We start from the raw sequence: 12,953 nt of genomic DNA, 5'->3' as shown, positions 1-12,953 counted from the left end.
ATGGAAGATGGGCAAGTGTTTGGAAAAATGGTTTGGAAACAAGCCATTCTTTTTGTAATTCAATTTGGTGCCATTATAGGGGGCACCAAAATTACACACTTCACCAAAAATACATCATCTCTCTTCTCTCTGTTCTGTTCTCAGGATGGGATCCCACGACTGTACCCACGACTGTACCCATGACTGTACCCACAGCTGGACCTGCAACATCTCCAATTCTCTCGGACCGCCTTCAAGTCTCTTCCCTTAAAGCAATGTCTTCTACACCAGCCCACGGCACCACAGAAGAACCACCATCCATGTTTTCTACAAGCATGGCTCCACGCGAAAGAGCCACTCCTGAAGCATATCCTTCTGCTAAAGCCACAGTTGTTGGACCAACTGAAGCCAAGACAATTTCAGATATGGCAACCCCACCCACATTTTTTAAGGACTATGAAGACAAGGACAGCTCCATGGTGCAAGTGGAACCCCCTGGTGCAAATACATACTCTTCTTCAGATTTCGTTTTCCCTATCCAGCTACCCGGTCAGCCCACCGCAGGGGAAACTGTGCTGGATACTCCGCATGGGGAATACAGTGGTACTGAGAGTAGCATCAGTGGTGACACGGATACTCGCGAGAGTGTGATTCCTACTTCGCATGTGTTTGTTACGACCTTCCAAGGAGACTCAGACAAGCCAAAAATTGTATACAAAGAGAACGAAATCACTGCAAACACGACCGAAGATGGTTCGGCTGTTGCTGAGTCCACCATGATAACCCCGCGTTTAAGTAAAGAGGTTGTGCACAGCCAACAGATTGAATCCATTGAAGCCAGCAAATTGAAGCCAGCAGACTTTTCACTAGACATCAATATGATTATAGTCAACATTAAGGACCAAAATCAGTCAGGTGGGTCAGATGGAAATTTTTAGATAACTCTTTATACAATTTCGTCCATGCATAAAAAAAATCATATTGAATCTAATTTTACCAGAGAAAGAATGATCATTCAATACATTGACTTCTTGTTCACATGAACCAATTTTGCTTATCCTTTCATATATTGGTGCAGCAGTGTTTTTCTGTGATTGTTGCTAGTCCAAAGCAGCATGATGTAAATGAGTGACTGGGTTTAGGAAACATTGAGATGCAAAATGAATGTAGATCTTGGCTAGAGAGAGGACACATTTGGCTCTGTCGCGACGCCTACTGCTGTCTCGCAAACAACATCTGGACTTATGCAACTTTATGCAGTTGCTTTAGTAGTTGGTTTGTGTTAAATCTTTACCTCATCCACAAGTAAAGCTAAAACAGTGGTGCTGCTTATACGTAAATAGGGGAAGGGGAAACAGTTCTTCCATGCCTTCCCATGACCTTAATTGACTTCCAGTGTTGCTGGAAAGAGTGATGAGGTTGATAAACATCTGTAAATGAACTGTAGCCAGTGTTCCTGTCTTGTAGGTCCTGTGGGTCGGCATTAATCAGGCGACCCATTTATACCATTTGAGATTGTTAAAGGGGCATCTACTCTAGTAAAACAACAGAGAGAGACAGAGGTGTTGAGTGTGAGAAAGAGTAGCTCTCAAAGCCACAGACAAATGTCTCTTGGGTTAAATGGCAAAGCCCCTTAAAACATCAATCAGCAAAGTAATCACCGCAAGCTAATTACTTTCCCTTACCTCGTCCAGTCTACAGATCAGGTTACCGTGTATGGCTGCTGGTATGACCATCAAAGGAAAGGATATATATGAAGTCAAATTTCTGGCTATATTTCACCCAGTTTAATTTGTAATGTAACAGTAGCTGGAATCACATTTTGAACAAGAAAGGGGCCTTGTAATTTTGCAATACAGTGACTTTAGGGTCTCACTGGGACATATTTCTGAATGAAATGTATAATAAGCAATTCATTCTACTGTATTTAAGTAGAGCTTCTTATGTAGGAACAATAATAAGTCATACCTTGACAGCCAAAATCATAATTGGCTTGAGCATTTTATTCGCCTCAAGTGAGACTCTAGCCTTTAAGTAGAATATACATGCAGTGCCAGTTTCTAAGATGTCTGTAAAGTAACTTGGAAACATAAAGTTGAAACTGAATATGGAAGCATGCTTTACAGTAGATGATCATAGGTGATCTAGGGGGGCAGTTGCAGCATAATGATTAGAGCGTCGGACTCAATATCGACAGGAAACGACTGAGGTGCCCTTGAGAAAGGCATCTAACCTCCAAATTGCTCCCCAGGCGCCGCAATGAATGGCTGCCCTCTGCTCTGGGTGTGTGTGTACACGGTTTGGTGTGTGTGTGTGTGTGTGTGTGTGTGTGTGTGTGTGTGTGTGTGTGTGTGCTTGTGCACTAACTTGGATGCAGAGAGCAAATTCCAAGTATGAGTTGCCATACTTTGGCCTTCACGTCACTTCACTTAAAAGCTGAAAAAAGCTGTTGGCTAAATCAGTATCAACTATAAACCAACTCGCTTGTGTAATGTCTTTTCCTTTTTGTTTGCAGTTGATACTGTTCTGAAATTCATTGGGCACAACACTCCTGCCCTAACTGGTGAAAATGAGCCACCTTTGGGCAGTGGAGACCTTGATGTATCTGACTTGACTTCTGTTACCATCAACCCAGAACCAAGTTTCATTAACGGAAAGCACGAATTGACTCTGAAACCAGACACTGACCAAACTCAGGAGGCCAGAGGAGACCAGTTTGACACTGCTATCCCACCACCAGAAGAAACCATCCCTGATGATGAGATAGAAATACTGATGGTGGAAGGCATCACTTCTTCCCCTGAGACAAATGAATCTGGCTCAACGACGAGAACCCCAATTGAGCCCCATTTCACAACAAAAAGCTCGGGAAATATAACCACGACAGAGTTTCCCAAGTTTGCAACTAAGTCTCCAAGCCAGGAGATGACCTCACAAGCCATATCATTTAGCATGTCGAAGTTCGAAGAAGGTTCTGGGATGCGCCCAACAGATGATGAAGAGGAATTGACAACATTGGAAGGTTCTGCAGATGACACGCTGCCAACATCGGCATCTAATGACCCGGATATGGTAGCTACTGATGAGACTGAAATAGCTGAGACAGAGAAGACTACACAGACATTTGGGGTGGATTGCTCCACCAAAGGACCATTTGTTACAACTCCAGAATCCAGAACTGTAGAAAAAGAAATGAAGCCAGAAACAGAAGATTTTGAGGGCTCCACCTCCGCTGAAGAAGAAGGCTCAGGACAAGATATATATTCAGCAGAAGAACCAAAACATTCAACTTTATCTCCATCTTTCACTGTTTCTTCTCACAGCTCTATAAGTTCCTTAACAAGTACTCATCCCAAAGAGCCAAGGCAACCTGCTAGTTTGGCTTTGTCCAGTACAGAGCCTACGATTCAGGTGGCCTCAACTTTTCAAACTGGGGCAATCTCAGAGGAAAGCACTGCTTATATTAAACATTCTGAGAAAGACCAACACAGAAGTACAACTGAGAGTCCCTTGTTGGTCCCTGAGATTGAAAAAGGTGTTAACACGATCTTCACCATCTCTGAGGACATCAGCTCTGGTGATCAGCCAACTGAAGCATTCTCAAATCAACCTTTCACTACAAATATTGCTCTATCCCTTCTCATTCAACAATCTGAAGAAATGAGTACTTCAAATACTAAAGTATTTGAAGGTTCTGCAGAAGACACAACACCATTGAGTTTTAACAGTGTTCAAACTCAAACAAAATTCACAACCCAAAGGTCAGAGACCACCATTCTGCCCACTGATGGTCTTAGAGCCGTAATGTCTTCCTCCCAAGAAAATCTTGGAAATCAAGGTTCTGCAGAAGACACAACACCATTGAGTTTTACACGTGTTCAATCTCAAACAAAATTCACAACCCAAAGTTCAGAGACCACCATTCTGCCCACTGATGGTCTTAGAGCAGTAATGTCTTCCTCCCAAGAAAATCTTGGAAATCAAGGTTCTGCAGAAGACACAACACCATTGAGTTTTACCAGTGTTCAAACTCAAACAAAATTCACAACCCAAAGTTCAGAGACCACCATTCTGCCCACTGATGGTCTTAGAGCAGTAATGTCTTCCTCCGAAGAAAATCTTGGAAATCAAGTTTTAATCCAAAAAGAATCTTTAGAAGACACAACCACCTCAGCGCAGACACCTGAGACTTCAGAGAAGACAACACAAGAAATATCACATTCTCCACCTGGATTCTCAACGGAGAAGCCTCTCACTTCATCTACTCCAGTTTCTAGTCGTCCCTCCACCAGTGTTGCTACAGAATTAAATGAGCAAGAGCCAGTTCAGGTCTCGGATAGAGGCACTACTTCTGCTACAGGAGACATTCTCACCACTATTGAGGCCACAAGTACTGTGGCAAATGAAGCAGATTATGAAGATCTGGCAGGTCCCTCAATTGTTGAAGGACAACCACCATCCAGGGAAGAGTTCACCACAAGAAAACCAGAGATCTGGACGGAATCCAGCTACACTGTTGAGAGCCATGATATGCTGGATTTGCAAGGTACAGTTTCACATAATATATATATTTATTTTTTTTAACTCATAAATTATCTTGCTTATCTTGTATAGTGTTGAATAGGTAATTTCCAAAATTCCTATCTTGAGGTTTACAACTAATGGAATTACTTGAATTGCTTCGTAGTTCATTTGTCCATAGTGTATATGTCCATCCACTAATAGATGTGTACTTGTTATTTCAGGTCTCACATTTTGCTCTGTCAGTGTGTGTGAAAATGGTGGAACATGCTATTCTAATGGAAAAGGAAAAATTTGTGTCTGCATGCCTGGATTCAGTGGGGAACATTGTGAAAATGGTTTGAACCCTTTAATTCTTTCAGCTTTATTCACTTTTAATTAACTTTTTTTAGAGTTTCTGTAAGAAAAGTAATATATTTTCATATCCTAATTCTTGTAGACGTTGATGAATGCCAGTCGAACCCTTGTCGCAATGGAGCTACATGCATTGATGGGTTAAACTCTTTCAGTTGTGTCTGTCTGCCCAGCTATTCAGGAGCCCTCTGTGAGCAAGGTATAACAACATGATGCTATACAATTGTTTTAATTAGGCTAATATAAAAATTTAGTAAAGATCGTTTTTTTGTGTTTTTGCAACAAAATGTGAACTGTATGTGTGGCATGCTAAGTTGCTATGCGATTCTATCACATCATTTTCATGCTAACACACAATGCCTAATGTATAAATGTTATGGTTTATTCCTGAAACATGATGATTACACATGATGAGTGCCAGCTAGGTTTCCAATAAGTGAAATGTTTCTACAACTCGTTTTATATTTGTAGGAGCTGGTGAATGGAATATGTTATGATTAATGGGGCTATTTTCTAAATAGTGAATAGTGTCTGTTTAATAATTCCACTGAAGCGAATTGAATATGGTGGTCAGTCCAAACTGTTAGCAATGGGCAAACCAAACCACACAGTTCATCACATCTGGCAGACCTGATCCTCCAGAGCGTTTACGGTATGGTGTCCAGAGGGATGAAAGCAGATTTGTGCCAACAATAGGGCTCAGAGAAAAGGTCAGCCAGTCAGCGACAGTACTGCCTTGTCCTTTACACCCACCACACTTCTCACAAATGAGCAATTCGCTGAGCCTTTCCTGAACCAACTGCCTTACTTGGCATGGTCCCAGGCACATTAGAGTGGCTACGTAAATGATGAGTGCATTTTCCTTTGGTCGCCTCGTCATACTTGTCCACAAAAGCATGACTTGGTAGGTCCCAAGCTTAGGCTGTGACTTTTAGAAGGCTTCGGAAACTAATTAAAGCCTGCATGAAATGACGTTTGCAACGCACTGAACTTAATAATGTGGCATATTTCAGCGCAAGGCATAACCACCATTGGCATTGAGTGGGACAAGTCCCACCTAATAACTGGAAATGGCCAAATTATCCCCCCCCCCAATACAGTATTTGATATTTTATGCTGCTCTCCATTACGCACTGCTCTGTTTATTGTTAGGATGGCAGACAGTTTAAAAATGTACATTTTTAAGCTGGTCTGTCTCAGCGGTCTAACAGCGCTGTTTGTCAATGTCAAAATGATGGCCAATCAGATCAAAGAAGGCGGGGCTTAATGTTCACTGAAGACGAGTATTAGTTCCAATGTGACGTTTTTAGTTTTTACAGTAAAAGAGTGCATGCGTGGTAGCTAAACATTTAATATTTGACAACTGTTTTACGATGGATATGTTTAACGACCAACAGTAACATACAGTGATGCAAACTACACAACTTTTTTAATGCAATTTTGCCATTTTTAATTGAAAATATGCAATTATTTAAATGTCCTTCATAACTGAGTGTGACTTTTTTTTTTTTTTTTTTACATATTAGACATACAAACAAGTGCATATTTTTTAAATAAAATATTATTTGCAAAGAGTTTAAATCAATTACTTCACAACTATATTGGCTATAATTAGGCCTAGAACTTATTTTACTGTTATTATTTCTTCTTTATTCCCTTAAATCCCTTTGAATCCTTTAATTATTTAATTTCTTTACCAATATTATTAGCAGTGTTTGGCAATAGCAAAAGACTGACTTAGATCTACACTGAAGCCATACATCCCTGAATATTTTAAGGCCATTTCACATGGCACTGACAGACGCTAACCAACTGCAACAGACAAGTTCATCTGGTATTGTCGGATCAATGTCGGCTTCTGTTGGCATTGGTCGGTGCTTGTTTTCGCAGATTGTTGAATCGGTGTTTGTAAAGTTGTGGAATGTCTAAGTGACATATTGTAATCTGGTGATTGCCCGCGTTCATCAGCATCTGTCTGTGAAGTGTGAATAACATTATACTGTATGTAGAAATTAACCATAACCAAGTTTAAAAGATGCTTTAAAAGTATTTTTCATTGTTTATTCTTCTTTTGTGTCATTGATTTAACTAATGTTAGTATAATAGAACCTTATTGTGTGTGATATCAGGTCTTCATGACATGTTGTCTCTAAACCATCACGAGGCTTGAAGGGGCAAAGCATTTTATCTATAGGAGCTAAACCTGCTGGCATGCTGATAATTTAGTCTGGCCATTGGTTTGACATTGTTCTGAGAAGAGGTTAGGTCTGATATGCATGAAATGAAGATAAAATGTATTAAGTAGTGGTACAAATCACTTTGACATATAAAGAGTGTCTTGTTGGCGTGCAGTAAGAGCCTTTTTACAGTTAGTTCCCATTACCCATCGAAATGTTCAGTGAAGCACTTCAAATATGAGAACATCCCTTTTGGAGTGTCTGTTGTGGTTTTCACTATGACAAACAACTCATAGAAAAAAAGAAAATATTGAATCTCTATGTAACGTGGCTGTGGACAGTGTTTAATGTTCGAGGATGATGAAGTCAAGCCATTCTCCTCCGATGACATGAAGCAGGGTTGGGACAAGGCCCTTCTTTGCTGTTCCTTCACTTAAAGGTGAGACCCCTTAGGATTCTGGCAAGGCGATTGCAATTGGCATATGGGTCTGTACTGCGAAAGCAGCTGGAATCAGTTAATGAATTGCTGTTTGTCTTAGAGGCTCATGGAGACCCCTTTGAGTTATGTTGGGGACAAGCCACAGTATAGAAACTATTAAACACCTCCCTATGTCTTGTGTAGGGGTATCCCTTTAGCTTAACACTATGAAAATAATCAGTCGACTTATGAATGAGAGCATGTCTTAACTTTGAAGAGAGCTATTAACCTTCTCAGGACTTGATATTTACGCTCACTTGCACAGGCTTGGCGGTCGTGTTGGGCGTTGGTCCCCCAATGGATTGGTTCCAGCTTCATACAAAATATTGCTGCCATTAGTCAGCAGAGCTAATCTTCTCCATTCAAACACATCACCTCTGAGGACATCTGTTTTCTCAGGCTTTTTAGCTAAAGATCAGGGGAGATCGTAAAAAGCTCCAAAACTCTTGTGTTCCATGCAATATAAAAAAAGATTCTGATTCTGTTTAATCAGTGAAGCTGAATTTGGACCTTTGTTGATAGTTGAAAACAATGAATTCATAGCTGCTGCATTAAACTTTGCGATATTGCGATAAATGCAATATTTTAGCCAAAATTTGAAATAGCATTTGACAGAACTTTGAGGGGAAAAAGAGTCCTTGTCATGACCAAGATGCCTAGCCAAGAAAACGTACAAAAGCTCTCCACTTTTTTCTGACAAACGGGGCATTCGCACTGGGTAGTTCTAGGAACTAGGCACCAGGGTGGTTCCCCGAGAACTAATGGTTCCCTTAGGAAGATTTTCCTGGTTGTGTTCGCACCGCCAGTAGTTCTCTGAAGTGTCGTAAACCACGCTTGTTTTTGTGACTTTTATTTTGACGGCGCTGAGAACGCCAGAGCCTCTACTTTTCACGCATTCTCCGTGTTCATTAGTTTACGATCTGTCTAATACGTTATTAGATAGAACTGTTATACATACAAAGTAGACAGTATATGAAAAGGTATTAGCCTATGCCATGTGGTTGATGTCCAGTGTTGCTGAGCAGAAATACATAATCGTTTTTGGCTCGGTCCCCTCAAAGTTGCGTTGGATTTTCTCCTTAGAGTACAGGTTAAGAGGCCCATCTATCACTGTTTTCCATGTTTGTGGAGTAAATTATGGGCTATAATCTGTGTTTACACATCTTTTTTTTTAAATGGCCTGGTGTTTCGCGTGCGTTCAGCCAATCAGCATACACTAACGTCACTGGTAGTTCCTATAGTGCTGGTTTAGACCCTACTCTGAAGTAAGAGCTAAATTAGTTCCTCCAAAAGGAGTTCCTAGAACAAAAATTGTTCCTAGTTCCTGCGGTGTGAACATGCCAAAATCCGGGTACTTCCGCCAATAGTTCTGGGAACTATGAGAAGGTTCCTCCAGTATGAAAGCCCCTAAAGACCCAAAGTTGCATGCAACAGCCAGTTTCTAGTTACTAGGTTACAGTATTTGTCCTGATTTGATCCATTGTCTGGATTAGGTCTACTGTAGGTCTCCCGAAATAAGTAGGCAATTTAAAATCCACAACTGAAACTGGAGGGATAATATACATTCTCAAGTAAATTTGAGATTTGTATATTATTGTAGCAATTATAATAAATTTGTTTTAATATACAGTACATGCACTATGCCATGAGAGCAGTTTGGACATTCAAGGCAAAGGACGAAGTGAGCTTGTAATGCCGTGTAATCAGTTAAAGAAAACAGCACTATGGGCCGTTCGTCTGAGATGATTTACTTGGCCTCATTTACTAGTTTTCTTTCCAGCCTCATTAGATGTCATTGTTTGCATTTAGCTTTCACACTGAGCGCTGCGGTCATTAGGGGGTTTCAGTCCAAGTAAAATGTTGATGATCTCCATTGAATGGCATAGAATAAAAAGTGCTTTGCACTAGGTTAACCCAGTTGATGGCAGTACTCAAAACAGATGCAGTTCTGTGTCCATTCTGCACCATAACCATACATGATGTGAAAGACAGGCTTGTTCATGGCTAATGCTAAAGAAAATGGCTATCATGAGACGTCTTTTCTTTGATAAACTATGGGCATTATGATGCTTGCTGTAGCTGCATAATGAATTACAAAAGCATTTTCAATTCGAATAGGGGTGCATTGATATGGATGATATTATGAAAGCTATCCAATATGTATTGTCTGTGTTACTCGTTTTTAGGTTTCTTTTCCTCTTTTTCTCATGATTAAATGTCTGTTATTCAAACTTTCAGATACAGAGGTTTGTGACTTTGGCTGGCACAAGTTTCAGAGCCACTGCTATAAATACTTCACACACCGACGGACATGGGAAGCAGGGGAAAGAGAGTGTCGTCTGCAGGGCGGTCACCTCACCAGCGTCCTGTCCCACGAGGAGCAGCTCTTTGTAAATCGTAAGTTCCTTTTCATGAACTGTGTACTATTGAATTTACGAATGGTATTTGCCAAAGCAGACATCCGTATTGCCTTGATAGTTGAGTAGGGCTTGAACAAACCCTTAACTCATTTACTTCCTAATTTTTCAGTATTGTATAAAGAGAGCTGCAGTGATTATGTATTTTTGTAGGCCAACCCAGAAATTCACATCACACTGGTTGCCTCGACAAAAACCCAATATGATTTTTCCATTGGCTTTTGGATTATTGCAGAAAATAAGCTCTGCAACCAACAAAAGTTTATGATTCTTACACGTTTTGTTCATCTTCACAAATGAACACAACTTTTGAAGCCTAAATACAGTCGGCAGTAGTCAAAAGCTAAACGTAGGCTATAAAAGAACTTCACCACGGCCACATGACTTCAACGTCACCACCTTTACGCTTCCGCCAACTCTTATGTCTTTCCCTGAAAGTTTGAGTTAAAATAGATAGCAAGAGTGCGATTATAAACGATAAAGTGGACTAGAGAGTAGATGAGTTAACCTGTTCGCTGTGATGACGTTTAATGTCCCAGGCAACCTCTGTAGTCCAATTTAGGCACTTGTTAGCAACCAGCTTTTTCATGTCAAGAAAAAGCTTTAAAAAATCCAAAGGGGTTATTATTGATGTATTTTATGTCATAGAATAAAATGTGCAAATATCTTGAGTGCCAAAAAACCCTTTGACTTTAGGACGGTGGAACTGGAAGTGCTAAAATGCTAACTCATTTCCGTGTTTTGGCCTACAAAAATACATAATCTGCATCAATCTAAAGCAATGCTGTAAAAACCACAAGAACATTTTAGCAACTGTATAGCGATAGTTTTGGCAAACATTGTGGTGGCAAGTTTTGACAGATAGCCTACATTTTCATCAAATGTATAAAATCTAGTTTTATTTCTAGTTTTAAATGAGGGGGGAGGACAGATATTCAGGACCAAATGATCTTGCAATGATTAAACAAAGCATATGTCATATTAATTAAAAGCACTTGACCACGCTGTTGACTCCAAACTAAACAAACCTCATCTTGGCTGCTCCGGGCACAGAAACGATTTGTTCTACATTTGTTTGTCATTTGATGTGTGGTTTGGTTTAACTGATTTCCTGCTATTTTCACTTCAGCCAGGTCTATTAAAGATGTCAAAGAAGTTTGCAAAGGTCCTCACACAAAAAGATTAGTAGCTTAAAGATGTGTTTTTTCAACGTTAAAATATGTTCTCATTTCCTAGTGTAATATGCAGAGACAACTATAAGTGGGTTGATTATCCCCAAAAGCATGTGGTGCTATCAAAACATTGCTCTGTTTGTTTGAGTTTCCTGACCAGTCTGACACAGCAGTTTGAAGCGGGAACTATCCATTTTTCCCACCAATAGCAGCCGAATGAAACAGATAACCAGTAGCATAAAACATAAATCTATACAACTTGTGCACTAAATCTTCTTAAACTAAGTCTTCTAAAGTTATATGATTCTTTGTTTGGACTTGACAGAGATGTGTAATTGTCTTGTAGGTTTGGGCCATGACTATCAGTGGATCGGACTGAATGATAAAATGTTTAACAATGATTTCCGCTGGACTGATGGACACCCTATGGTAAGATGGGATTCATTATTTTGATCCTAATAATATCTGTTTATTAGATGCACTTCTGTGTTCCAGGTGTCCTGGATTGCAGAGTTATGAGTCATTCTTGTTTTGATTTAGTTTTTTTTGACAATGATTAAATGAGGTTGTTTGATCCTAAAATGAGTGAGAACACAGACTTTAAAGGGTAACTCAACCCCTGGTCAGAGCCTGCCAGAGGGGGTGGGGGGTGGGGGGGTGCACCTGTGACCCGCGTTTCAATAGCGCGCGCTCTCTGTAGGCATGTTCATATTAGCAGATAATGAGTTGCCATGAGAACGACTGACATCTCTATCTTTTCATACAGATTACATAAACAGAGAATATTTGTTTTCGTTTTGAATGAGATAATTTAATAGCAGAGACTTAAATGTTTATAAAGGTATATTGCTTATGCCCGTGTGACTAGTATTCGCTGAGTTTTGTTTAAGTTTAGAGACGTGCTCCAGAAAAAAAGTTCACGGAGCAGAAAAAATAGCCTGTTTATTTTCTTCTTTTTTTTACAAAAGCAGCATGTTTTGTTTCGATTATAAGTGGACACATAAAATAGTAGACATTTTACAGTTTATTTTTTCATATTTCTTAAGTCTGTATGACCATAAATGACGGAGTATTTTATGTCTATTTTGCTGCTATGTGAAAAAACCCAGCAAAACTCGCCGGCGCGTTTGTCGACCCCAGAGGGTTTAGCCTAACTTTAGCCTTATAGGAAGGAACATAAATTGTGATTAAAAATATATGCTCACTCACATCAAGACGCCGCTACAGTGGTGGAGTCCATGCAGGAGGAGCAGCGTTTGGCACTGTGTCGCTTTTCAGCGTGAGCTGTTTGGAGAAGCCAATTTCTTACCTCCATTGCATTGGAGAAGCAATCCCGCGTAAAATGCAGGTTGCTCACTCCAGCTTTAGGCGGGAACTCACGGTCTTCCAGGCCAAGTGCATGCAACCACTGGCGCCTAATTTCCAAGAAAGCTATGCATCCTAACCACTGTACTAAATACAGATAAAGCTAATGCTAAAAATCTATGCTAACTTGAAGCCATCCTAACTGATTCAATACTATGCTAACTAACTATGCTTCTAACAATACTACACTAACAACTATGCTAATTAACAACCTAGGCTACACGAAATAATCTAAATAACTATATAAATGCTATGCTAACTAGATGCTAATATACGCTATCCTGATCGTTTTCAATACTCGCAATTCCAACTCCTTACTCGCTACAGTGGTTTGGACGGAACAAGATGTTTTTATACCGGGGGCTGAGCCTATGCCAAGGACATGGTGAGCTGGTGCCTGCTTACGTCACGCCGGGAAACAACTTCCATTAGGAAAATTAAACTGCAGTAGCCACCGTTCAACCTGAAGAGGGCAGCACTTACAGCCCCA

General features: G+C 40.2%; 1 protein-coding gene across 1 annotated transcript in view; it reads left to right on the top strand.

Annotated features, from left to right (window-relative positions):
- vcanb (versican b) overlaps window positions 1-12,953 on the top strand; it is a 30,942-nt gene that overhangs the window by 14,089 nt on the left and 3,900 nt on the right. The window contains exons 7-12 of the mRNA XM_084401147.1: window positions 145-894; window positions 2,495-4,525; window positions 4,725-4,838; window positions 4,940-5,053; window positions 9,748-9,906; window positions 11,445-11,527. Of these exons, the coding sequence (XP_084257273.1) occupies window positions 145-894; window positions 2,495-4,525; window positions 4,725-4,838; window positions 4,940-5,053; window positions 9,748-9,906; window positions 11,445-11,527 (3,251 nt within the window). The remainder of the gene's footprint in view (window positions 1-144; window positions 895-2,494; window positions 4,526-4,724; window positions 4,839-4,939; window positions 5,054-9,747; window positions 9,907-11,444; window positions 11,528-12,953) is intronic.

Source organism: Rutilus rutilus, assembly GCF_951802725.1.
Source record: "Rutilus rutilus genome assembly, chromosome: 25".
NCBI lineage: Eukaryota > Metazoa > Chordata > Actinopteri > Cypriniformes > Leuciscidae > Rutilus > Rutilus rutilus.
This window is presented reverse-complemented; position numbering and strand designations above follow the sequence as displayed.